The 27,989-nt window shown below is 42.5% G+C and overlaps 1 protein-coding gene across 7 annotated transcripts in view; it reads right to left on the reverse strand.

Annotated features, from left to right (window-relative positions):
- Positions 1-27,989, reverse strand: part of ADCY10 (adenylate cyclase 10) — a 104,455-nt gene that overhangs the window by 68,722 nt on the left and 7,744 nt on the right. For 5 of the 7 annotated variants that reach the window (XM_063625076.1, XM_063625074.1, XM_063625073.1 and 2 more), the window contains 10 exons: positions 26,144-26,349; positions 25,057-25,161; positions 23,180-23,218; positions 22,826-22,969; positions 19,995-20,200; positions 17,318-17,414; positions 14,572-14,660; positions 4,222-4,413; positions 990-1,108; positions 612-688 (listed from right to left, as the gene is read on the reverse strand). In XM_063625076.1, coding sequence (XP_063481146.1) covers positions 612-688; positions 990-1,108; positions 4,222-4,413; positions 14,572-14,660; positions 17,318-17,414; positions 19,995-20,200; positions 22,826-22,969; positions 23,180-23,218; positions 25,057-25,161; positions 26,144-26,291 — 1,216 coding nt within the window. In that variant the 5' untranslated portion in view covers positions 26,292-26,349. The remainder of the gene's footprint in view (positions 1-611; positions 689-989; positions 1,109-4,221; positions 4,414-14,571; positions 14,661-17,317; positions 17,415-19,994; positions 20,201-22,825; positions 22,970-23,179; positions 23,219-25,056; positions 25,162-26,143; positions 26,350-27,989) is intronic. The other 2 variants (XM_063625077.1, XM_063625078.1) reach the window with 2 other exon arrangements.

The following is a 27,989-nucleotide window of genomic DNA, read 5'->3' on the forward strand; positions in this document are numbered from 1 at the left end:
CAAGCCATTAGCCCATGGCTAATCCTGCCCCATCCTCACCCCCATACACTCCCCACCCTGTGTACTTTCGAAGAAAATCTCAGACATTGTATCATTTCAGACATAACTATCGTGGTATTTTACATATATTCAGTATTTTAGACACATTATTGCTGAAAATCTTAAACCCTGATAGGATGGAAGAGGGAAGTAATAGAGTCGTGAAATCTGGAGATAAGATTTACTTATTACTACTCTCTTTTGAGAGTATCATTATTTTTCAGCAATATCAACATTCATAATTTTTAAGGAGTTCTAGCTTATTCCAGGAATTAAGAGAAGTAACTATTTAATGTTAACAGGAAAGTATTACAGGAGCCCCTCATTCCATCAACATATAGCCTCCCACTGCTCCCCTTCCAGGACTACATATTTCTCTACTCATGCATAGCCCCAGAAATGCACACTCTGCAAGCATTGAGAGCTCCATGGCTTGGCTCCATCTGGAAGACTCTAAAGTTTCTGAGGGCAGGGCTCATGTCTCACTCATTTTTGTGCTTCCTCCCACAAAGCCCAGTGGCAAGGTGCTGTGTTTGCGGAAAGAAAAGTGGAGATGAGCTGACTCAGCACACCTGTGTACTCGTGTCTCACAGTGTGTCCAACGATCCCACAGAAGACAATCCCACTGGCAATGCCGATGGATACAGTTCTGGTGCAGGGGAGACAAGATTTGTGGGGAAAGAAAGAAAGATAATGAGTGTAGAGAAAGTGGGAAGGGTGGGAAATAATGACTGGGTTGGGAAAGGGTGGGAAAGGATTTTCTCTACCCGTTGGAATTAGTTTATATGGCATTTCTGCATGGCCCGGAGATGGGAAGGAGGAACAACAGTTTGAGACACAGGACTAAGTTCTTAATTAATTCTTCTTTCTTTCCTGTACCCTGCATGCCCTCCCCACTTATGCCTCAAAAGGGTCAGGGACCACTGGGTGGGACCAGGGTCAATACTCACTGGATTTTGTGGACTTGAGAGCAGAAGTCAAATATATCCAGAGCACATTCCAGAGCACGAGTGAGCTCGTCAGGTACCTTTTCCCCAGGGAAGCCAAAGACACAGAGGAAAGAGCAGCCCTGTGAGGGAGAGAGACAGCAACCACAGCTGATGGACAGTGTGCTTTAAACTGGACTGGCCAGAAGGCTTAACAGAGAGCCGGCAGCAATTTTTGGCTTCTGAATCAGATTTCATCATGATTTCTCTCACAGTATTTTATTTTTAGTACACTTCAATCACTTCTACTGCATTATCAACAGGAGGGCTTGAGCCCTTGAGAAGGGCTTGTTTTGCTCCAGATATAGTGAATAGGGCTGAGCTATCTGTGTGCATGCTCCAGCCTACTCTCTCCTGTGGCCAAGGTCCATGCTGCAAAGTGCTCAGTTTAAATCTATGAAGCAGCAGCACAGAGCAGTGGAAAAGGCACCAGCTCTGGAATCAGAAAGTCTGTTCTCAAGCCACTTCTCAACTGTGGAAACTTAGATAAGTAAATTACAGTCTAGGAACTTCCTTTTATCTATCTGAAAATGGATATACTGTAGACCCGCTGAGATGTTTTTGGCTACTAAAAGAATTAATGTGTTATATATATTCAAAAAGTCGTCGTAAACTATAAAGTACTTTGCAGATACTGTTATCATTCTTAGGGATAAAGGCTTAGGCTGCGAGTAGGTTTTCTTATAATAAAGCTAACTGTTCCATGCAATGATTCAACTCTAAAACTTGGCATTTGTAGTATTAGTCACTTAAAAAATGACCTCAGTCAGGTGCTGTTGTCTGTAAAAAAAGAGCATTGTGAATAAAGGGTGATGGGTTGAAATTTTGAGTTTTTGACATGTTACATCCTGATAAAATGCAAAGAACACTAAAATACCTCAATTTCTTCAACCCTCTCCAAAAGAATTTGATCAACTGTTAGATCTTAAAAAGGACTGGGATCTGCCTTGACATGAAGGGGGAAACCCTGCTTCTAGGTACATGTAAAGAGGGCAACCCCTTTGGGGGAAGCAGGGAGCTTTTGCCTGCAAATTTATGTAGTGGCCTGGTAAGAGCTTTTGATTCCCCCTAGAAATAGAAAGATAGCTCTCATTTATTGCGTGCTGACTCTAAGATAGGCATTACACCAAGTGCCTCACACATATTACATTATTTAAAACTTTCCACAATCATTTGAGGCAAATACTATCCCCACTCAAAGAGGAATAAACCAAGGCTCAGAGAAGTTCAATGACTTGCTAAGTCTCACAGCTGGGAATCTTTGGAGCCATGTCTGCAAGACACAAAAGACTGTTCTCTTAGATTCTACACTCTTTTCTTATGATACCCATGAGTCAATACTGAAGAAGATACTGGAGGCACCAGGCTGGAATTAATCCCTTTCCCAGAACTCCCATAGCACAGAGTTAGTTCATCTCATATGGAATGCATGCTTCCTGCCTGGTTGTGTTAATATGTGTGTTACTCATCTCTGCTGCCCAGCCCTAGCTTTTCATCTTCTATGAAATGCTCAGTAAATGCTTGTTGAATTAGTGAGTGAGTGGATGTGGGGCAGTAATTAAGTGCTCTGCTTTTACTACACAAAAGAAATTGAGATGGGAAATCAATTCTCACATATGCATCTGTGGTCATTTGTTCATCACATAACTTTTCTCTGAATTGATTAAGAACAGAGCGAAGACCAGGTGCAGTGGCTCATGCCTGTAATCCCAGCACTTTGGGAGGCCAAGGCAGGTGGATCACTTGAGGTCAGGAATTCGAGACCCACCTGGCCAACGTGGCGAAACCTCATCTCTACTAAAAATACAAAAATTAGCCAGGTGTGGTGGCGCATGCCCGTAATCCCAGCTACTCAGGAGGCTGAGTCAAGAGAATCGCTTGAACCCAGGAGGCGGAGGTTGCAGTGAGCCGAGATCGTGCCACTGCATTCCAGCCTAGGCAATAGAGCAAGATTCCGTCTCAAAAAAAAAAAAAAAAAAAGAACAAGAGTGAAAACACCTGGGAGCCAGAGGCAGTCCCCTCCCTGCCATGGATGAAAATAAAAGGGGAACTGGAGGTGTTGACGTGGCACGTGGGCATTCTTGGAAACAAGCTTCTGCGGTATGAAGGTTACTAGACTCCTGACCTGAAACCCCTGGGTAATACATCATGCGCTGGGCTGGAGACTTATGTGTAGTGAGAGGTAGCCCAGCATAGTGAGCTCAGATGGGGATGGCAGACTGCCTGGGTTTGAATCCCAGCCTCCTTCTTACTAGCTTGATGATCATAAGCGAAACGTAATCTCGCCTTGTCGTGGTATCTTTTTTTTTTTTTTTTTTGAGACGGCGTCTCGCTCTGTCACCCAGGCTGGAGTGCAGTGGCGCAATCTTGGCTCACTGCAAGCTCCGCCTCCCGGGTTCACGCCATTCTCCTGCCTCAGCCTCTCCGAGTAGCTGGGACTACAGGCGCCCGCCACCACGCCCGGCTAATTTTTTGTATTTTTAGTAGAGATGGGGTTTCACTGTGGTCTCGATCTTCTGACCTCGTGATCCGCCCGCCTCGGCCTCCTAAAGTGCTGGGATTACAAGCGTGAGCCACCGCGCCCGGCCTGTCCTGGTATCTTAATCTCTGTTTCAGCTTCCTCATCTATATAATGAGGATAATGACAAGAGCACCTACCGCTCAGAGTGGTCATGAGGATGAAATGAGTCAATACAGATCAGGTCCTGAGAACAGTGCCTGGCACATAGTAAGTGCCATATCCACCATAGAAGTTATAATTATAAATAAAGACTGGCCTTCTAGGTTAAATTTCTTTTTTTGTTTGGTTGAGACGGAGTCTCACGCTATAGCCCAGGCTGGAGTGCAGTGGCGCGATCTCGGCTCACTGCAACCTTCGCCCCTCAGGTTCAAGCCATTGTCCTGCCTCAGCCTCCTGAGTAGCTGAGATTACAGGCACGTGCCACCGCACCCAGCTAATTTTTGCATTTTTAGTGGAGACAGGGTTTCAGTATGTTGGCCAGGCTGGTCTTGAACTCCTGACCTCAAGTGATCCGCCCACCTCCGCCTCCCAAAGAGCTGGGATTACAGGCATGAGCCACCACGCCCAGCCTCTAGGTTAAATTTCCTGTGTCTATTCTCTGTCTCACCAATGTGCTTGTCCATGAATGCTAACCTCAAACTACTGGTAGGTTCCCATCCCATAGTTCACACTTACCTTGTCAAACATGAAGACTTTATTGATTTGGCCTTTGAAGATCTTCAGGACAGAAGTGATGTGCATATAGGCATTCTGGATGGCTGGGCCCATCTCTTCTGCATTGTCTTGGTCTTCAAACATCAGGTTCACAAACACAATCGTCACTGGGCGAAGCTCAGACAAATAGCCCTGAAGCTGTTTGTCATCAATCTGCAAAGTAGAGAGCAGCTTTCTGTAGGTGTCCTTGGCAGTGGATCCCTCCCCGAACACCACCCCCACCTCATACCCGAAATCATCTAGGGAATGTCTACCTCAGAATGGGTGAGGTACAACATGACAGAGCCAGCATGCCTGAAGTGGAGCAGATGGAAATAGAATCAAAATCCCTCTCTTCCAGTGGGGACTTACACATGTGCTAATTTTTGGCCAGCAACCACTCCATTACCCCAACTGCTGGCTTCCTCATGCCAATATGAGCCATTGCAATAAGGGAAATAACTACTGTTCTTTTTGGCTCTCTTATTTTTAAAAAAAACTTAACATTTTTTAATTTTTGTAGGTCTATAGTAGATGTATATATTTTTGTGTTACATGAGATATTTTGATACAGGCATGCAATGCATAATAATCACATCAGGGTAAATGGATTATTCATCCCCTCAAGCATTTATCCTCTGTGTTACAAGGAATCCAATTATACTCTTTTATTTTTAAAATGTATGGTTGTATTAGTTCGTTCTCCCACTGTTATAAAGAACTACATGATACTGGGTAATTTACAAAGAAAAGATGTTTAGTTGACTCACAGTTCCATGGGCTATACAGGAAGCGTGGCTGGGGAGGACTCAAACTTACAATATGGCAGAAGATGAAGGAGAAGCAGGCACTTCTTATATGGCCAGAGGAGAGCAGGGGGAAGTGCTACACCCTTTTAAACAACCAGATCCCATGAGAACTCATTCACTATCATGAGAACAGCAAGGGTGTAATCCATCCCTGTGATCCAATCACCTCCTACCAGTCCCCTCCACCAACATTGGGGATTATAATTCAACATGAGATTTGGGAGGGGATACAAATCCAAACATATCAATGATTAAATTATTTTTTACTATAGTTACCCTGTTGTACTAGCAAATACTAGGTCTTTCTCATTCTTTCTCTTTTTTTGTACTCATTGACCACCCCCAATTCCTTCTCATCCCCCACTACCCTTGCCAGCCTTTGGTAACCAACCTTATATTCTCTATCCCCATGAGTTCAATCGTTTTAATTTTTTTTTTTTTTTTTTTTTTTTAGACAGACTCTCGCTCTGTTGCTCAGGCTGGAGTGCAGTGGCGTGATCTTGGCTCACTGCAACCTCTGCCTCCTGGGTTCAAGCGATTCTCCTGCCTCAGCTTCCAGAGTAGCTGGGATTGCAGGCACGTGCCACCCCGCCTGGCTAATTTTTGTATTTTTAGTAGAGACGGGGTTTCACTGTGTTGGTCAGGCTGGTCTCAAGCTCCTGACCTCATGATCTGCCTGCCTTGGCTTCCCAAAGTGCTGGGATTACAGGCATGAGCCACCATGCCCAGCCCAATAGTTTTAATTTTTAGCTCCCACAAATAAGTGAGAACATGTGATTTCTCTTTCTATATCTGGTTTATTTCACTTAATATAATAACCTCCAGTTCCATCCATGTTGTTGCAAATGACAGATCTCATTCTTTTTTATGGCTGAATAGGACTTCGTTGTGTATATGTACCACATTTTCTTTATCCATTTCTCTGTTGATGGACACTTATGCTGCTTCCAAGTCTTAACTATTGTGTATAGCACTGCAGTAAACATGGGAGTGTAGATATCTCTTCAATATATTGATTTCTTTTCTTTTGAGTATGTATCTAGGAGTAGAATTTCTAGATTGTATGGTAGCTCTATTTTTAGCTTTTTGAGGAACTTTCAAACTGTTCTCCATGGTGGCTGTGCTAAGTTACATTCTCATTAACAGTGTACAAGGATTCCCTTTTTTCCACATCCTGTCCAGCATTTGTTATTGCCTGTCTTTTGGATAAAAGTCATTTTAACTGGGGTAAGATTATAATCTTATTGTAGTTTTGATTTTCATTTATCTGATGATCAGTGATGTTGAGCACCTTTTCACACATTTTTCACATACTTGTTTGCCATTTGTATGTCTTCCTTTGAGAAATGTCTATTTCAATCTTTTTTTTTTTGAGACAGAGTCTCACTCTGTCAACCGGGCTGGAGTGCACTGGCACATCTCAGCTCACTGCAACCTCCGCCTCCTGGGTTCAAGTGATTCTGTTGCCTCAGCCTCTGAGTAGCTGGGATTACAGGCGCCCACCACTACGCCCAGCTAATTTTTTGTATTTTTAGTAGCGACGGGGTTTCACCATGTTGGCCAGGCTGGTCTTGAACTCCTGATCTCGTGATTTGCCTGCCTCGGCCTCCCAAAGTGCTGGGATTACAGGTGTGAGCCACTGCGCCTGGCCTTATTCAGATCTTTTACCCATTTTTTAATCAGATTATTAGATTTTTTTCTATAGAGCTGTTACAGCTCCTTATATATTCTGGTGATTAATCCCTTGTCAAATGGGTAGTTTGCAAATACTTTCTTTGATTTCTTCACTTTGTTGATAGTTTCTTTTGCTGTGCAGAAACTTTTAAAACTTGATGTTAAAATCAATGTGCAAAAATCACAAGCATTCCTATACACCAATAACAGACAAACAGAGAGCCAAATCATGAGTGAACTCCCATTCGCAATTGCTTCAAAGAGAATAAAATACCTAGGAATCCAACTTACAAGGGATGTGAAGGACCTCTTCAAAGAGAACTACAAACCACTGCTCAATGAAATAAAAGAGGACACAAACAAATGGAAGAACATTCCATGCTCATGGATAGGAAAAATCAATATCATGAAAATGGCTGTACTGCCCAAGGTAATTTATAGATTCCATGCCATCCCCATCAAGCTACCAATGACTTTCTTTACAGAATTGGAAAAAACTACTTTAAAGTTCATATGGAACCAAAAAAGAGCCTGCATTGCCAAGACAATCCTAAGCAAAAAGAACAAAGCTGGAGACATCATGCTACCTGACTTCAAACTATACTACAAGGCTACAGTAACCAAAACAGCACGGTGCTGGTACCAAAACAGAGATATAGATCAATGGAACAGAACAGAGCCCTCAGAAATAATGCCACATATCTACAACCATCTGATCTTTGACAAACCTGACAAAAACAGGAAATGGGGAAAGGATTCCCTATTTAATAAATGGTGCTGGGAAAACTGGCTAGCCATATGTAGAAAGCTGAAACTGGATCCCTTCCTTACACCTTATGCAAAAATTAATTCAAGATGGATTAAAGACTTAAATGTTAGACCTAAAGCCATAAAAACCCTAGAAGAAAACCTAGGCAACACCATTCAGGACATAGGCACGGGCAAGGACTTCATGACTAAAACACCGAAAGCAATGGCAACAAAAGCCAAAATTGACAAATGGGATCTAATTAAACTAAAGAGCTTCTGCACAGCAAAAGAAATCACCATCAGAGTGAACAGGCAACCTGCAGAATGGGAGAAAATTTTTACAATCTACCCGTCTGACAAAGGGCTAATATCCAGAATCTACAAAGAACTTAAACAAATTTACAAGAAAAAAACAAACGACCCCATCAAAAAGTGGGCAAAGGATATGAACAGACACTTCTCAAAAGAAGACATTTGTGCAGCCAACAGACAGATGAAAAAATGTTCATCATCACTGGCCATCAGAGAAATGCAAATCAAAACCACAATGAGATACTATCTCACACCAGTTAGAATGGCAATCATTAAAAAGTCAGGAAACAACAGGTGCTGGAGAGGATGTGGAGAAATAGGAACACTTTTACACTGTTGGTGGGACTGTAAACTAGTTCAACCATTGTGGAAGACAGTGTGGCGATTCCTCAAGGATCTAGAACTAGAAATACCATTTGACCCAGCCATCCCATTACTGGGTATATACCCAAAGGATTAGAAATCATGCTGCTATAAAGACACATGCACATGTATGTTTATTGTGGCACTATTCACAATAGCAAAGACCTGGAACCAACCCAAATGTCCATCAGTGGTAGACTGGATTAAGAAAATGTGGCACGTATACACAATGGAATATTATGCACCCATAAAAAGGATGAGTTCATGTCCTTTGTAGGGACATGGATGAAGTTGGAAACCATCATTCTGAGCAAACTATAGCAAGGACAGAAAACCAAACACCGCATGTTCTCACTCATAGGTGGGAATTGAACAATGAGAACACTTCGACACAGGGTGGGGAACATCACACACCGGGGCCTGTCGTGGGGTGGTGGGGGGGGAGGGATAGTGTTAGGAGATATACCTAATGTAAAAGACGAGTTAATGGGTGCAGCATACCAACATGGCACATGTATACATAACGTAACAAACCTGCACGTTGTGCACATGTACCCTAGAACTTAAAGTATAATAAAAAATAAATAAATAAATATAAAAATAAAAGATTAAAAAAACTCATCAATGAAACTAATTTTTTATCTGATAAAATAATTCTAAAAAAAAAAAAAAACAATTGATGTTATCCCATCTGTCCATTTTCGCTTTGGTTGCCTGTGCTTGTGGGGTATTACTCAATAAATCTTTGCCCACTCCAATGTCCTTGAGAGTTTCCCCAATGTTTTCTTGTAGTAGTTTCATAGTCTGAGGTCTCAAAGTCCGTCTTGACTTGATTTTTGTATATAGCGAGAGATAGGAGTCTAGTTTCATTCATCTGCATATGGATATTCAATTCTCCCAGCACAATTTATTGAAGGGATTGTCTTTTCCTTAATGTATATTCTTGTCTCTTTTGTCAAAAATTAGTTCACTGTAGATGTATGAATTTATTTCTGGGTTCTCTATTCTGTTCCACTGGTCTATGTGTCTGTTTTTATGCCAGTACTATGCTATTTGGGTTGCTATAGCTCTGTGGTATAATTTGAAGTCAGATAATATGATTCCTTCTGATTTATTCTTTTTGCTTCGTATAGCTTTGGCTACTCTGGGTCTTTTGTGGTTCCATGTAAATTTTAGAATTTTTTTTCTATTTCTGTGAAGAATGTCATTGGTACTTTGGTAGGTATTGCATTGAATCTGTAGATTGCTTTGGGTAGTATGAACATTCTTCCAATCTATGAGCATGGAATATCTTTCATTTTTTTTGTGGCCTTTTCAATTTCTTGCATCAACATTTTGTAGTTTTCATGGTAGAGATCTTTCACTTCTTTGGTTAATTACTAGGTACTTAATTTTATTTTTAGCTATTGTTAACAGGATTACTTTCTTGATTTCTTTTTCAGATTGTTCACTGTTAGCATATAGAAATGCTGATTTTTGTATGATGATTTTGTATACTGTGACCTTGTTGAATTTGTTTATCCGTTCTAATGGTTTTTTGGTAGTCTTTAGGTTTTTCCAAATATGATAAGATCATCTGAAAACAAGGATAATTTGACTTCTTCCTTTCCAATTTGTATGCCATTTCTTTCTTTCTCTTGTCTGATTACATAGGACTTCCAGCATTATGTTGAAAAGCAGTGGTAAAGTGGGCATCCTTGTGTTCCAGATCTTAGAGGAAAGGCTTTCAGTTTCTCCCTATTCATTATGATACTAGCGGTGGGTCTATTCTATATGGCTTTTCTTATGTTGAGGTATGTTCCTTCTATACACAGTTTTTTGGGAATTTTTATCATGAAGGGATGTTGAATTTTATCAACTGCTTTTTCAGCATCAACTGAAATGATAATACGATTTTTGTCCTTCATTCTGTAGATGAAGACATATCACAGTGTTTGATTTGCATATGTCCAACCACCCTTGCATCCCTGGGATAAATCCCACTGGATCATGATTCATGATCTTTTTAATATGTTGTTGAACCCAGTTTGCTAATATTTTGGTGAGGATTTTCACATCAATATTCATCAGAGATACTGGCCTGTAGCTTTCTTTTTTTTTTTATGTACTTTTATCTGGTTTTGGTATCAGGGTAATACTGGCCTCGTAGAATGAGTTTGGAAGTATTCCCTCCTCTTCTATTTTTCAGAGTAGTTTGAGTACGGTTGGTACTAGTTCTTCTTTAAGTGTTTGGTAGAATTCAGCAGTGAGTACTTCGGGTCCCGGGCTTTTCTTTGCTGGGAGACTTTTTATTATGGCTTAGATCTTGTTACTTGTTATTCATCTGTTCAGGTTTTAGATTTCTTCAGGGTCCAATATTGGTAGGATGTATGTGTATAGGAGTTTATACATTTCTTCTAGATTTTCCAATTTATTGGCATATAATTGCTCATAGTAGCCACCAATGATCTTTTGAATTTCTGTGGTATCAGTTGTAATGTCTCCTCTTTCATTTCCGATTTTATTTATTTGGGTCTTTTCTCTTGTTTTCGTGGTTAGCATGGCTGAAAGTTTCTAAATTCCTTCTCTGTGTTATTTTGAATTTCTTTGAGTTTCCTCAAACAGCTTTTTTGAATTACCTGTCTGAAAGGTCACATATCTCTGTTTCTCCACCCTGGTGCCTTATTTAGTTCCTTTGGTGAGGTCATGTTTTCCTGGATGGTCTTGATACTTGTGGAAGTTCGTCAGTGTCTGGACATTGAAGAGTTGGGTATTTATTGTAGTCTTTGACATTTAGGCCTGTTTGTACCTGTCCTCCTTGGGAAGGCTTTCCATATATTCAAACAAACTTGAGTGTTGTGATCTAAGCCATATCTGTATTACAGAGCACCACAAGTGCAGTAATGCTATGGTTCTTGCAGACTCATAGAGGTACCACCTTTGTGGTCTTAAATAAGATCCAGAAGAATTCTCTGGATTACCAGGCAGAGACTTTTGTTCTCTTCCCTTACTTTCTCCCAAACAAATGGAGTCTCTATTTCTCTGTGCTGAGCTGCTTGGAGCTGGGGGTGGGGTCACACAAGCACCCTTGTGGCTACCATCACTGAGACTGCACTGGGTCAGACCTGAAGCCAGCACAGCACTGGATATTGCCCAAGGTCCACTGTGACTACTACCAGGCTACCACCTATTTTTGTTCAAGGCTCTAGCACTCTACAATCAGCAGGTGGCAAAGCCAGTCAGGCTTGTGTCTTTCCCTTAAGGGTGACGAGTTCCCCCAGGCCCCAGGCAGGTCCACAGATGCCATCTGGGAGTTTGGCTCTCTTATTTTTATAGTTAGGGATAAGAATAGCATGCTGTGTAATTCAACCTTCTATTTTCATTAGGTACCTTCTGGAATGTTTTCACATTCCATCCTACTCTATGTTCAAACAAAATGAAATCAGTATTATTATCCCCATTTTACTGATTAGATAACTGATGTATGGAGAAGTAACACGACTTTCCCAAGGTCACATAAAGACACAATAAACTAGAACCCAAATCTCCAGACTCCTCATCCAACATTTATTTATTTATTTATTTATTTATTTATTTATTTATTTATTTATTGAGACAGAGTCTCGCTCTGTCACCCAGGCTGGAGTGCAGTGGCGCATTCTCGGCTCACTGCAACCTCCGCCTCCCGGGTTCAAGCAATTCTCCTGTCTCAGCCTCCTGAGTAGCTGGGATTACAGGTGTGCGCCACCATGCCTGGCTAATTTTTGTATTTTTAGTACAGACAAGGTTTCACCATGTTGGTCAGGCTGGTCTTGAACTCCTGACCTGAAGATCCGCCCACCTCGGCCTCCCAAAGTGCTGGGATTACAGGCATGAGCCATTACGCCTGGCTCATCTAACATTTAATCTGCCACACTCTCCTGCCTCTCTGGGGTGGTATATTTCATTTAGGTCCCCTCTTCTCTCCAACACAACAGGCAGAGTGAAAAGAAAGGAGAGTGTTGGGCCGGGCATGGTGACTCACATCTGTAATCCCAGCACTTTGGGAGGCTGAGGCAGGCAGATCACGAGGTCAGGAGATCAAGACCATCCTGGCTAACACGGTGAAACCCTGTCTCTACTAAAAATACAAAAACCAGGCATGGTGGCAGGCACCTGTAGTCCCAGCTACTCAGGAGCCTAAGGCAGGAGAATGGCGTGAACCCGGGAGGCGGAGCTTGCAGTGAGCCGACATCCCGCCACTGTACTCCAGCCTGGGCGACAGAGCGAGACTCTGTCTCAAAAAAAAAAAAAAAAGAAAGAAAGGAGAGTGTTCCCAAATTATCCCTGCCAATCATCATCCCTCAATTTTGTTAATTAGATACATAGCAAACCAATGGGGGAAAATCACTGCACTTTCTCTCCGAAATAGCACAAGAAGTGTCAGATTCTTCAATGACAATGTGAGGCACATTTTCTAGGTTAAAGAAGGAATTGGTATAGGGAATAATGCAGCCATGCTTCCTAACTGCCTAGAAGGCCCTGGTTTCATGTAATTTTATTCTTTTTAAAAAGAGATTTAATAATTTCTAATTAACCAATGTGCTGATTTTTTTTCTTTTTCTTTTTTAGAGACAGGGTCTTGCTCTGTCCCCAAGGCTGGAGTGCAGTGGCACCATCTCGGCTCACTGCAAGCTCCGTCTCCTTGCTCAAGTGATCCTCTCACCTCAGCCTCCCTAGTAGCCGGGGCTACAGGCACGTGCCACCACATCCAACTAATTTTTGTATTTTTGTGGAGATGGGGTTTTGCCATGTTGTCCAGGCTGGTCTTGAACTCCTGGGCTCAAGTGATCCACCTGTCTGGGCCTCCCAAAGTGCTGGGATTACAGGCATGAGCCTGGCCTTGATTTTTCAAATAAAATAATTCACAAATAAAAAACTTCTGTCAGACTATGTATTCTGAGTTTTGGCTTGGAAAAGAGGACTATAGTATCTTTAAGGACTTCTCCTCTTTGGGTGCAGGGTCTGGTTTTGGTAAAGTTGTAAAAGGTTGTCTTTGGTCTTGTTTTCAACCCTCTTAGCAGTACCTCTTCACCAGGTAAACATTTTTCCTACCTGGAATTTTCCCAGTGACTCACAGAGTCCATCTTACATTCCATTGCTAAAGACCTTGTTTTCAGCTGGTTGCAATTAAAGAAGCATAATGTATTATATCTCTTGAGAATGGCTAGGGGAGAATGGGGTGACTTTTTAAGCTTCAAAAGCCATGAAGAGTCAAGCAATTGCAGGCACTGGGAGTAATGTTTTTACAATGGGCTGAAGGTGGCAGGGTGCATTCTGATACCTCTCCAATTCACTCTATGAAGGCAGCTACCCACTGGACAGGCCTTTGTTACAAAGATTTCCTCCAGGACACAACAGCATTTTGAGGGGACTAAGCATTAAAGCAGGCATATATTAGGAGGGTGGATAGCCTGTGCAAAAATTGTAGAAGTCAGACAGACTAGGGTTCAAATCCTAGCTATATCTTTTACTTGACAACCTCAGAAAGGTTGTAGTGTTCTCTGGGTCTCAGTTTTCTCATACATGTAAAATGAGGATAAAAATATCTACCAAGGACTGTAAAGAATAAATACATGAACAAGCAGAGTGACTGGTATATGGTGAGTAATAAGAGACAGTTATAATTCACATGGATTAATAAATTTGAGAGAACCAAGATTAAGAGAATAAAAAGAGAAAACACTGGAGGGTGGAGGTAGCTCAGAGTATTCTAATTACCTGCATTGTTAAATCTCAAAACTTAAGATCTAATGCAAATAACTTGGAGAAATAGTGTACCAATGTTCATCCACTTGAAGTCTTTCTGTTATGTGGCATATAGAAAGGGTGCCCACATAACAGCTCCCATTTGCCCAATTATATAAGGCAACGCAGTCCTATTTTATGCCTGTTGTCATATTATAATTATGAATAATGACCTCTTTGAAAGTATCGAGATCTGAACAATGAATTTCACAGTCACCTACGCATAGAGAATGTCTTTTTAGGCTCAGTGTGGTGGCTCATGCCCGTAATCCCAGCACTGTGGGAGGGTGAGGCGGGCAGATTGCTTGAGGTCAGGAATTTGAGACCAGTCGGGCCAACATGGTGAAGCTCCATCTCTACTAAAAATACAAAAAGTTAGCTGGGTGTGGTGGCGCATGTGGGAGGCTGAGGCGGGAGAATTGCTTGAACCCGGGAGGCGGAGGTTGCAGTGAGCCAAGATCATGCCGCTGCACTTCAGCCTGGGTGAAGCGAGACTCTGTCTCAAAAAAAAAAAAAAAAAAAAAAAGGAAGTCTTTTTATTTTAATGGAACATTTTACTATTTACTAGTAGCTGCTGGGTTTTTTTCTTAAATCTTAAAATTCCAGCTGTCCAGATCCCTGACATCCCCAAAGCCAATAAATTCAATTATGAAAATACCTGCTTCAAAATGCTTTCCATCACATACTTTTGTAGGGACATCTCCAGTTCAGGATCAGGCTTCAGCGTGCACGCAAGCCTCAGGAGGTCTAAGAAGGCAGAAGGAGGGTACAGGCTCAGAGAGGGAAGTTTGGCTCTGCAGTGCTAGCGAGAGGAGGCTCCCAGTCCCTATCCTCTTGGGCAGTGGGCCTTCCTGTCCTTACACTTGTCAGGAGACTCTGGGACACCTAGGGGCCGAAAGGGCCAAGGGAAATCCAAAGAGGAGCTCTTAGAGGTTACGGGTTTCCCAAAATTCGGTCACATGTAGCTCAAAACCTTGTTCAAACAGACATGATGCTTTGGGACTTAGGGAGATTTTCACTTCTGAACTTGGTTTAGAACTATTGCCACAGGAGATGGGAACAAACAAATGAGGGAATGACGAGAGGAGCAAGGTGACAGAATGAAGGGGATGGTAGAGTTGAAAGGGCAGCAGGAATAACATTAAGAAGACTGGTTTCTGATCTCAGGCTTGATACTGCTTCACTGTGTGACCCTGGAGAAGTCACTTTGCTGCCCTGGTTGCCTCCCATTTCCTCACCTGGGAAAAGAGTAGTTGAGCTTCATGATCTCTATGGTTCCCTTCACTATAAAGATTGATAGTCTTATGCTCTAGGATAGACTGATAAGAGATGGTAGGAATGAGTTGGAGGGAGTCCAAAAATAAGGGAGACAGAAATGGCGAAGGGTTTTCAGCAGGGAAGAAAATGATAGTGTGAAAAAAATGTGTGTGTGTGTGTGTGTCTGTGTGTGTGTGTGTTTAATTTGGCTGGTCCTGATTTGTAGCCTTTATAATAAAGCTGTAACTGTAAGTGTAGCACTTTGCTGAGTTCTGTGAGTCATTTCAGTGAATTACTGAACCTTAGGGCATTAAGGAGATCCCCAAATTTGTAGGTAGTTGGTCAGAAGTGCCGGTGGTCTGGGGATCCCAGAGCTTGCAGCTAGTGTCTGAAGTTTGTAGAGGATTCAACCAATGAAATCCTGCACTAACTCCAGGTGGAGTTACACCGAATTACACTGCAGGCCGAGCACGGTGGCTCACACCTGTAATCCCAGCACTTTGGGAGGCCAAGGCAGGCAGATCACGAGGTCAAGAGATGGAGACCATCCTGGCCAACATGGGAAACCCTGTCTCTACTAAAAATACAAAAATTAGCTGGATGTGGTGGCGCGCCTCTGTATTCCCAGCTACTCAGGAGGCTGAGGCAGGAGAATTGCTTGAACCCGGGTGGCAGAGGTTGCAGTGAGCCCATATCGCGCCAGTGCACTCCAACCTGGTGACAGAGCGAGACTCCATCTCAAAAAAAAAGGAATTGCATTGCAGTATTACGGTGCTCAAAGTAAGGCCTGAAGAAACCCTTTATAGAAGGTACCATTAAGACCCAGGAGATGGCATTAGTAAAGCTCAAGGAGTGGGTAATGTCATGAGGCTTTCTCCTTCATCTCTGGAGCTTCTGAGAGGTTCTCGGCCTTTCCTGATCAATGTTTGTACAGTCTCCCCACTCCCTACCCCACTGCCTATTGTGGCTTTGTAAAAGTACAGTCTTCCATATGTAACATCTCAAATATTCCAGACCCGTACATAAATGATGAGAAAGAATGATTCAAAGATGTTACTGATGTTTCTCGCTTGGATGGAGTTTTCAGGGAAGGGTAAGTAGCTAAAGTTCAGATAGTTAATATTAGATGCCTATTTGACATCCAGTGGAAGTAGCCTATAGGCAGGGTATTTTGTTTGTTTTTTATGAATTCAGGACAAAAATCTGTCCTAGAATTCAGGACAAAAGACTGAAGTGAATTCTGGCAGTTAGGTCTGAGACTCAGGTGATATAAGCAACTTGCAGGACCTTGAGAGTGAGTGTCTGCTTAAGTTTTGTGATACAGCCTTCTTATTTGCCTCATCTTACTCATATGGAAGTTAAGCACGAATAAATGGTTCACTAAGAAGTGAGTGGAGAAGACTAGAAGGTCAAAGACAGATCCCTGAAGTCACCAACATTTAAGACACGGGAAGGGAACTAAGCAAAGAGGACTGAAAATAGGTGATTTGAGAGGTAAAGGCAAAACTAGAAAAGAATAATACTTTTGAACCCAAGGAAAAAGGAGAAGGTAGTGTCCAAGAAAAGAGCATAAGCTACGGTCAACCATCTAGGATGAGGCCTGAGAAGAGGTCACCTGGTTTGGCAAATTAATGGTCTTTGGCGGCCTTGACATAAACAGTCTCAGTAGACAGCAGGGGACCAGGGTAGAAGCTAGATGTCAGCGGTGCAAGATTGAAGAGCAGGTGAGCACAGACATCAAGGTGCTTGCAATCAATATTTATTGGATAAATAAATAAATAAGGGGATATAAGAACAGGTATAAATACATTTACAGATTACTTTTCAGAGAAGTTTATTGGTGAAGGTTAGGAGGGGAAAGCAGCACCCAAAGAAGCTTTACTTTTTCTTTTATCCTAGGGGATACTTATTAATGTTTGATGGATGAGGGAAAGGAGTCAGTGCATAGGGAGAGGTGGACGGTGTGGGGAGTGTCATACTTAGAATTGCTGTCCCGGAGAATGGGGAGCAGGTCCCCTTTGTGTGCTGGTAAGGACCAGGAGCTGTGTTGAGGAGCCCACCCACTAGTAATGAAGCTGTTGGCATTGGTATAAGACCCTACTGACCACTGGTAGAGGCGAAGGCGTTTTTCCATGGTGGGTACTTACTTTTGTGTTTACCAGAAGGATAATAATGCATGAAGGTCATACACTTTGTGAAAAATTCATCAAAATTAAAACTACGGGGTGGTTTTAAGAAGTTAACCTAAATAAAAGAAAATGAGAAGTTTTCAGTTATTCTGAGAACTGTTTAACCCTTCGGAGTGTAATTTCTCAGCAGAAAGTCAGAGAGTATGCTTTTGACTGAACAGTGATTGGCACACTTAAACACCAAAAATCTTTGATTTGTAAAATTGAAATTTTAAATTGAAAATTTAAAAAATCTTTCCAGTTACAGTATTCACTCATATCTCAATGTTTGGTATATATACAGAGAAGGTCATTCCAAGGGGGACTAATCTTACACTTTTCCGCCCTTAGAACTTTTTCCTGCTTTTTGTCCTTCATGACGTTTTAACTCAAATAAAACCTGGTTAAACTGCACACCATTTCCTTCTTGTAAGTATTAAAGGACGGGGGCTGATGGCCAAAAAGGAATTAGGAGCATCACCAGTCATAAGACATGAAGATCATGAGACACATGTGATGACACACTGAGGGTGGCATGACCTCATTTTTGTGGTATTCTTGGTTAAAAAAAAAAAAGCATAAACTTAGTCCAATAAACAGAAAACATCAGGCCTGTAATCCAAGCACTTTGGGAGGCTGAGGTGGGCAGATTGCTTGAGCTCAGGAGTTCGAGACCAGCCTGGGTAACAATGGTGAAATCCTGTCTCTACCAAAAATACAAAAAAAAAAAAAAAAAAAAAAGCCAGGCATAGTGGCACATGTTTGTGGTCCCAGTTACTCAGGAGACTGTGGTGGGAGAATCGCTTGAGACTGGGAGTTAGAGGTTGAAGTGAGCTGAGATCATGCCACCGCACTCTCCCCTGGGTGACAGAGTAAGACTCCATCTCAAAAAAAAAAAAAAAAAAACTATATATATATATATATATATATAGAGAGAGAGAGAGAGAGAGAGAGAGAGAGAAAACATCAGGCAAAACTAAACAGAGAGATGTTTGACAACATAACTGACAACTCTCAACTGTCAAGGTCATAAAAGACAAGGAAAGACTGAAGTGCTGTTACAGACTGCAGGAGACTACGCAAAAATATCAACAAAATGCAATGTGAGATCATGCATACAGTCCTGGAACATTCCACTAAGGACTGCAGTGGGAAAACTGGTGACATTCAAATAAGGTCTTTAACTGGTGCGTAGTATTGTACCAATGTTAATTTCCTGGTTTTGACTATTGCAGTCTGGTTATGAAAGATGTTAACATAGGTGAAGGATATATGGAAACTGTATTATTTTTTCAACTTTTCTGTAAGTCTAACATGAATTCAAAGTTAAAACACTTTTTAAAGGTATAAAGAATGATTGAAGAGAGGCTGGGCGTGGTGGCTCACACCTATAATTCCAGCACTTTGGGAGGCTGAGGCAGGTGGATCACGAAGTCAGGAGTTCAAGACCAGCCTGGCCAAGATGGTGAAACCCCGTCTCTACTAAAAATACAAAAAATTAGCCGGGCGTGGTGGCGGGCGCCTGTAGTCCCAGCTACTCGGAGAGGCTGAGGCAGGAGAATGGCGTGAACCCGGGAGGCGGAGCTTGCAGTGAGCCGAGATTGCGCCACTGCACTCCAGCCTGGGCGACACAGCGAGACTCCGTCTCAAAAATAAAAAAAAATAAAAATAATTAGCTGGGCGTGGTAGTGGGCACCTGTAATCTCAGCTACTCAGGAGGCTGAGGCAGGAAATTGCTTGAACCCGGGAGGCAGAGGTTGCAGTGAGCCGAGATCGCGCCATTGCACTCTAGCCTGGGCAACAGAGCGAGACTCCGTCTTAAAAAACAAAAAACAAAAAACAACAAAAAAAACAATGATTGAAAAGGATGGGAATGGGCTATTGCTATGAGCCAGCTAGGCCATGCAGGCTGGATATGTCTTGCTGGAAGACTGAGGAGTGGGTAGTGGTGGTGAGGGTTGTAGGCTGATGCATGAGTGTGGGAGTGCCTCCCATCTTGGCCAGCATCTGCACAGATTCTCTGTCTTTTCTTTCTTTCTGCCACGTAGTCCCATTCCTTTGGCTCATCTAGCAGCACACCTTTCTTCCACTTTCATACCCTCAAAGCACAGCTTTTTTAATTGGCCATATCCCAGGGACAGTTCTGCTTATAGTCAATCTGCAACTTAATCACAATATTTTCTACTAGGCAGAGCCACAGGAAAAGTCTCTCTTCTATCACTGAACTTCGCCGCAGTTGCTCAACTCCAATCTTTACCCTCAGTGATCCCTCACTCTGGGTTAGGAGGGTGTTGGGTAAAGAAAGTGAGGGTCAATGACAGCCTTTAAAACTATTCCCCTCTGCTCCTGGATGAACCGGCAGACCCTTCTGGTTCCTTAAGAAGGTCACTAGCCCCTCAAAAGACCTCAATCCCCAAATTCCATATCCTCAGTTACCCACAAAGAAGCCTAATCATTTCCTCCTCAAGCTCACCAGCCTGGACTCCTCCCAGAGGGGCTGCCCTGGACTAAAGCCTCTGTAGCCTAACCCAGACTGACCCCATCCCAATCTCCAGCCCAGGAGCTTTATGAAACCAGTGTGCCCAGTGACTCTTCTGGCAGGGGGCCTCTGTTACAAGCTGGCAGAACTTTCTGCAAGTAGCAGCATCACACCCACCTTAACTGCTCTCTGATCTGGAATACTCTCAATTTCAATCATGCTCCGGTCACAGAGCTGCCAGCAGTTTGGTGACAGAATAACATCATTCATCTGAGCCATGTTCTGTGCAAGGCGCACATCATCCACTGCCTGACCAATCACCAGAAAGTGGCTGTGTGTTTCATCTCCGAAGACCAACATGCTGATGTGGCCAGCAGCCAGTCCTGGCAAGAAGGCAAGGAATAGGTTGCACAAGAAGTTCTGGATTATTTCCCAGCAGCACAGGTTCTTGGAAAAACCATAATCTTGGTGGGACTATACCGTCTCAGAGCAAAATCTCACTTCTAAAACTTTACATAGGAATTATGGCATACCTCTTTTGGGCTCGGGCCTTCCAAAGCTCCCCTTCTTCCAAAGCTAGAAAGTTCTATCACTAAATTTTGCCTGTCTGTAACATTTATCTCCCTACATTGCCCTACCAGTCCCCAAGTTATTTTTAACTTTTCTTCAATTATGTATACTTAAGGGCAACAGGGAATACCTTTAATAATTTTTATTTTGGGAGAATTTGCATTTTAGTAGAGATTGAAGCCATAACTAAAAATAATCCCTTAGGGTCGAATTTTAGACAACAGAGGATGGGGGAAAAGAAGTATGCATTTGACAGTTACACATCCCATCCCAACAACAGTTTCTTTCATTGTTTTTAAGTTGGTAAATGAAAGTTTTGGTACCTGAGTGACAGAAGAAGATATTGTATAATATGACATGTACACAAAATATATGTATAAATGAACTATAAGTGACACACATTTCTTTTAAATGACAGTAATACAATCAAAGTTTATTTTTTATCTTCGCTCTCTGCTGTACTGATTTGTCAGGGCTGATTCCCCCCTGATTCTACATACGGTTTGTTTTCTAGCTGAAACACACTGATGTTTGGACTTACTCTAAAAAAAGGTGCTGGACGGGCGCGGTGGCTCACGCTTGTAATCCCAGCACTTTGGGAGGCCGAGGCGGGCGGATCACGAAGTCAGGAGATCGAGACCACGGTGAAACCCCGTCTCTACTAAAAATACAAAAAAAATTAGCCGGGCGTGGAGGCGGGCGCCTGTAGTCCCAGCTACTCCGGAGGCTGAGGTAGGAGAATGGCGTGAACCCGGGAGGCGGAGCTTGCAGTGAGCCGAGATTGCGCCACTGCACTCCAGCCTGGGTGACCCAAGACTCTGTCTCAAAAAAAAAAAAAAAAAAAAGGTGCTGGGACCCACCTCACTAACAGCCAATCAGCATGCAAGAGGGGGCTGGGTTTCCATCATTCTCTTTTTTTTTTTTTTTGAGACGGAGTCTCGCTCTGCCACCCAGGCTGGAGTGCAGCGGCGCAATCTCGGCTCACTGCAAGCTCCGCCTCCCGGGTTCACGCCATTCTCCTGCCTCAGCCTCTCCGAGTAGCTGGGACTACAGGCGCCCGCCACCACGCCCGGCTAATTTTTTGTGTATTTTTAGTAGAGACGGGGTTTCACCGTGGTCTCGATCTCCTGACCTCGTGATCCGCCCGCTTCGGCCTCCCAAAGTGCTGGGATTACAAGCGTGAGCCACCGCGCCCAGCCCCATCATTCTCAAGAAGGATAACACATCAGACTCCTTGAGTGCTAACTTAGAAAAAATATTCAGTATTATAATAACTTTGATTTTTTTTCAACAAAATATTTAACTTATTTGGACTTTTTTTTTTTGAGATGGAGTTTCACACTTGTTGCCCAGGCTGGAGTGCAATGGCGCCATCTTGGCTCACTGCAACCTCCGCCTCCGGGGTTCAAGCAATTCTCCTGCCTCAGCCTCCCGAGTAGCTGCGATTACAGGCACTCGCCATCACGCCTGGCTAATTTTTGTATTTTAGTAGAGACGGGGTTTTACCATGTTGGTCAGGCTGGTCTCAAACTCCTTACCTCAGGTGATCCACCCACCTTGGCCTCCCAAAGTGCTGGGATTACAGGTGTGAGCCACTGCACCTGGCCTTATTTGGAAATTTTTAACAACATCAAAAGCAGGCCTAGGTGAAAGAAGGCTGAGAAACAGTTAATTGTATAACTGCTGATGATCCCATCAGGTATGACATGTGAGAATTCCAAGTTTTGCAAAGTTTAGTTAGGCAGAAGCTAACACCAACAGCACCAACCATAACTCTGTTACTCATTACTTACACCTCTCAGAATCTCAATTTTCATCTATGAAATGGATACAATGATGCCTGTATCTCAGGACTGTCATATAGTGTGTGTAATGTTTGCACATGCATAGTGTGTAATGTCTGCAATGTAATAAGGAAATATGTGTGACTGTTACTATATTATATGTATAACTTTAAGAAGCCTTGTATAAAGCTGGAGCTGTGTTGCAGGCTGACCTGTTAAGCTTTTCCTGCACATCATTCTTATGAGCTAGGGGGTGACCAGTCTCATGTCGTTGCTGAAAATATGTAATGGCAAGCTAGTCTCTATTTTGTTTTATACTGCACAACGTTGACAAGCAGCAAGATGGAATAAGAATAACAGCAGTAGCAGTAATAAAGACTATTTTGTTGGGTGGTTCCTATGCATCAACTACCATACCAACTAATTTACTTTTTGTAATAGCTTATTAGGTAGATATTATGATTAGCCCAAATTCTCTCAACTGGTATGTGAGGAAACCAAAATTCACATTCTGATTGTCCTGATTCCAAAGTTCAGGGCATCATGGGGCTGAGCCACCATGTTCTACTACTTCTCTTTGGGAGAGAGAGATGCCCCAGGAGTCAAGACCCCTATCCCAACTGCCATAGGATTTATTCCTTCTCAAATGCTTACCTATCTTGACTCGGATGTCTAGGCCTTCTTCACACTCCTGGGTCTCAAACAATCCATGGATCTCCAGGCTACATTTAATTACCACTGTGATAATGTTTTTCAGCTGCTTTCGCTCCACCCTCCACAGGGCTAGCAGTGCATCACCTTCAGAGAGAGACATGCCGCGGGCTTTTGACCTGCCCTGGGGATCAATCTATTTCGTATGAGATCTGTATAGAAACTTACTCATCAAGCATTCCTCAGCCTATCTCCTGGCCACTCCCTTCTCTGGGATGCCTCTTTTGTCCCCAACACAGAAGCACAGGCACCTCAGCACTCCTTTCTTACCCCTCCTATCTTAGTAAGCCCCCATACCTGCAAATTTCAGGATGTCTCCTCCAAAAATCAACACTTCTGAGAAAAAAAAAAAATTAAATCAAACCCTGATTCCTTAAAGGTAGTAAAAGAAATAATAATTCTTTCTTAGTGGAAGAGAAACTAGGTCAAAAGAATAGTGATTCAGAGAATAGGCTTATACTAAAGATCTCATCCCAGACAAGCCACTTAACCCATTTGAGTCTGTTTCCTCAAGTGGAGAATGAGTATGTGGAAACAGTTTATGTCTATGCTCCATTTCTGTGAATGGGGAAAGACAGGAGAAAGGCAGGTAGGGTTTCTGATGAGATCTGAAGACAGCTGCCCTGCTCCCACGATAATGGAATGTTTTAATTAATTTGTTGATCAATATATGTTATAGGCTGGGGCTTGCGTAAGCATGGGTGGGTGGATGAATGACAGGACTCCACAAAAACTAGGAGTCAGGGAATGGGAAAATCACAACCATAGTCACTTGCATTTTTGGTTATTACCAACTGTGTATTTTGTTTATTTAGATGGTATGGCATAAATGGTCATTCTCTCTTTTAGTTACGCATCATCACGGGTTGGTTAAGCACCTGTTGTGCCAAGTCAGATGCAGAAAGGTATCAACCATAGTTCCTGCTTTTATGAAGCATTAAATTTTGTCTAGTGGGTAACATCAAGATATTACTAAGGAACTCAGAGCCTGATAAAACACTAGGCCAGGAGTTCACCATAACAGAGTAAACTGTTGTCTTCATGAATAGTTTGAATTAACAATGCAAACAAGATGGCAGGCAGAGGTTGACAAGGAGACTAAAGTTTTCAGTTCACTCTAAGTGTTTTACCATCCATCATTAGGAGACAAATTATTGAGAAGTTAATTATAAATCATTTATCTACTCATACAACAATCTCTTAATGACTATCTTTGGGTTATATAGATGCTGGCTTTTAAAAATACTTGGATAGGCCAGGAGCGGTGGCTTACACCTATAATCCCAGCACTTTGGGAGGCTGAGGTGGGAGGATCACCTGAGGTCAGGAGTTAGAGACCAGCCTGGCCAACATGGTAAAACCCCATCTCTACTGGAAAAAAATACAAAATTGCTGGGCATGGTGGCGCACGCCTGTAACCCCAGCTACTTGGGTGGCTGAGGCAGGAGAATCACTTGAACCTGGGAGGCAGAGGTTGCAGTGAGCTGAGATGCTGCCACTGCACTCCAGCCTGGAAGACAGAGTGAGACTCTGACTCAAAAAAAAAAATTAATAAATAAAAATAGCTGGGCGCCCTGGCTCTCACCTGTAATCCCAGCACTTTGGGGGACTGAGGTGGGCGTATCACTTGAGGTCAGGAGTTCGAGACCAGCCTGGCCAACATGGTGAGACCCCCATCTCTACTAAATATACAACAATTAGACAGGCGTGGGGGCGGGCGCCTGTAATCCTAGCTACTCGGGAGGCTGAGACATGAGAATCGCTTGAACCCAGGAGGCGAAGATTTCAGTGAGCCAAGATTATGCCACTGCACTCCAGCCTGGGCGACAGAACAAGAATCTATCTCTAAATAAATAAATAAAAATAAATATAAATACTTGGATATATAATATAACTAAAAGTATTACTACTACAGTTCTTTTAAAAGCAGTCTATAATTCAGCCCTCTAACACAAAACATCCCTTCCCTCAAATAGTCTGTATTAGTGAGGTTTGATTATATTTATTGCTTCAGTTATACTATATCATATTTCAAAAAAGACTGGTTTTATACACATTTCATGGGGAAGAGGAGGAGTGCTAAGCAATTGTACTCTATCAGGTTATAATTGACAACTACAGAAAAAACAATGAATTGAAATATTCTCAAGCCAGAAACCTATGGGAACACTTACTCTCCACTATTGCACTTATGTGGTAGTTGAGGATCTCCACCAACTGCTCAGCCCCTCTGTCCATGTACATGGCACTGCTGAACTTCTCAGTCATTGCAGTAAAACCTGGAATAAATGTGCAGCTGGTTTCCTTGGCTGCTTGGGGAAATCAAACAGAGCCAGAAGAGGACTACCCTGGAAGGCAGTGGGCCTCAGCTTTTTTTTTTTTTTGAGACAGAGTCTCGGTCTGTAGCCCAGACTGGAGGGCAATGGTGTGATCTCGGCTCACTGCAACCTCCGCCTCCTGGGTTCGAGCAATTCTTCTGCCTCAGCCTCCCGAGTAGCTGGGACTATAGGCGTGCGCCACCATGCCAGGCTCATTTTTGTATTTTTAGTACAGACAGGGTTTCACCACGTTAGCCAGGATGGTCTCGAACGCCTGACCTTGTGATCCGCCCGCCTTGGCCTCCAAAAGTGTTGGGATTGCAGGTGTGAGCCACTGTGCCCAGTGGCCTCAGCTTTTAAAAACAGGCAGTTTCTTCTTAAGGATCTTTGTGGCTGGTCAAGTGTCAGACATGCAGCCTCCTCTATTATTTTAGGGGTCAGGAAAAGGCTCCAGATATCTCTTTCTTCCAAATTCTCAACTGTACAGTGATAACTGCAACTTCTTTAACTGGGAATAAAATTTTTTTCCGTGGTAACAAAAACACACACATTTCAAACACTTCTGAAGAGGTGGCAAGTTTATTAGTGAGATGTAAACATCATCTAGGGAGATCATTTCCTGAGGTCAATTTTGACTGGGATGTGTGTGGGGCTTGGGGCTGGGGAGGATGAGTCAGTGAAGTTGGGGCAGAGATACTGGAGCAAAGAATGGGACTTGAGCATCTTAAAGATATGCCCATGACTGGCAGTACTGGGTAAGGGAGGATGAGAGAGAGCCAGGGCCACAAGCTATTTCCTCCCTCTTGTGTTCTCAATGGAGCACATCTGTGACAGCCCAAGGGCTCCAGAATGGCCTCCCTACTCTGCAGTCAAGCTCTGCATGTGAATTCCCACGTGAGCCTGTTGCTCATCCACATTAAACAAACATCCCTTTTGCACTTGCCTGAAATATCAACAAACATCAGGACTCCATCAAAATAATCTATAAAGGGTCGCTCTGGGGAGAAATGTCCATAGACAATGAGGTCTGGTAAATGAGCTGCTATTCTGACTATGGGCCAGTCCTGGAATTCTTCTCTTGGAGTGTTCATGTTCAAGACAAATGTTCAGGATTTTATGGTGACAGGAAGCAGTCTCCAAATAGGTCTTCTAAAAAGAAAATTGAAATAGAGGAAATCTGATATATTCATTTGCTCATTTTCCTATTGCTGTTTCTCCATTTGTTTTGTTCTAACCTGCGGCCTGCTTATAGTGGTGAAAATGCCAGAGTTGTTGAGCCACACTTCAAAAGGGCCAATTTCTATACAGAGGAAGAACCCTCCCACCCTGAACAGCTGTTGCTTAAGTGAGCTCCGTTACAAAGAGGCTGGGGTGAAAGAGGGTAGCTGAACGGCTCCACTCATTTGCAGGAAGGGGTAGGCCCTCGCAGGGCAAGTCCAGTTGTAGGAGGCTGTTAAGCTCTATTCACTCAGGCCAGACTTCTTTTTCTTCTGTCCTCATGTTTCCTTTTACCCTCTCTCTACCTTGGTCTTTTACTTTTTTCTCTCTTAAAAAAAAAAAAAAAATCAAGTGTAGATGTGATTTATGTGTGTGAGTGTATTTATATGTAAGTGAGTATTAGAGTTTTGTATATAGGCAAGAGATTAAGTCTATAAAGGTATAATGTTAAATAAATAGAAGAAAAGAGTTCAGAAAGGTGTGTGTGTGTGTGTGTGTGTGTCTGTGGCAGCTGGAAAGATGGAAGACCTTAAGCTATAAATGGAAGGAAATGCTGAAATTTCAGTTTGTTGCCCAGTTAGTTCTGAGAAAACTAGGATTTCCTAAGGCCTTCCTGTAGCTGCTGGGGCAGATTAAATGCTCATGCCTAAATGTTGTAAAAATCATGCTCTACCAGCCTGAACAGTAAAAGCAAACACGCTTTACTTTTTCAGAGCAATCCAAGTTACTGTAATAGGTTATACAGAAAATAAGAGGATTTGTTTTTTAAGAAAAGGAATTGTTATTTTTGGTTTAATTCTGACCAGCAGACAGGAACTGGTTAGTAGGTCATATTGGGATATATTAGAGTATTAGAGGAAAAAATTGAGACAGTCACTTATATCCCTTAGATTTAAGGGGAATTATTTACAAAATAACTCAGGGAAAAATATTTGTGCATTTAACAGACAAACTTTAAAATGTATATAGTATACATTTAAAAATGTATTTAGTATGCTAAAAAATGAGTGCTAAATGTTACATATTGGATAACCTTTAAAAGGAAAAGTCCTGGCAAACTCAAATGTTAAGAAGTGAACAAAAGAAAGAAGCATATAACTAAGGTTTAAAAAAAAAAAAGGTAGCATTAAAAACGCAACAAAAGACCACAGCATGTGCCAGGAACAGTCAATAGATAAAATAAAATCAAATAAATAACTTCAGATAGTAAATTTGGTGCTATATGAACTTTTAAGAAGGGTGTGAGAGGCTAGGTGGAGTGGTTTGTGCCTATAATCCCAGCACTTTGGGAGGCCTACACAGGAGTATTGCTTGAGCCCGAGTTCGAGACCAGCTTGGGCAACATAGTGAAATCTCATCTCTACAAAAAAAATAAAAATAAAAAATTGCTGGGTGTGGTGGCATGCGCCTGTAGTCCCAGCTATTCAGGAGGCTGAGGTGGGAGGACAGCTTGAGCCCAGGAGGTCAAGGCTGCAAGGAGCTGAGATCGTGTCACTGCACTCTATCCTAGGTGACAGAGTGAGACCCAATCTCTAAAATAATAATAATGATAATAATAAAAAGAAAGGTAC

Source organism: Symphalangus syndactylus, chromosome 12 (genome assembly GCF_028878055.3).
Source record: "Symphalangus syndactylus isolate Jambi chromosome 12, NHGRI_mSymSyn1-v2.1_pri, whole genome shotgun sequence".
Taxonomy (NCBI): domain Eukaryota; kingdom Metazoa; phylum Chordata; class Mammalia; order Primates; family Hylobatidae; genus Symphalangus; species Symphalangus syndactylus.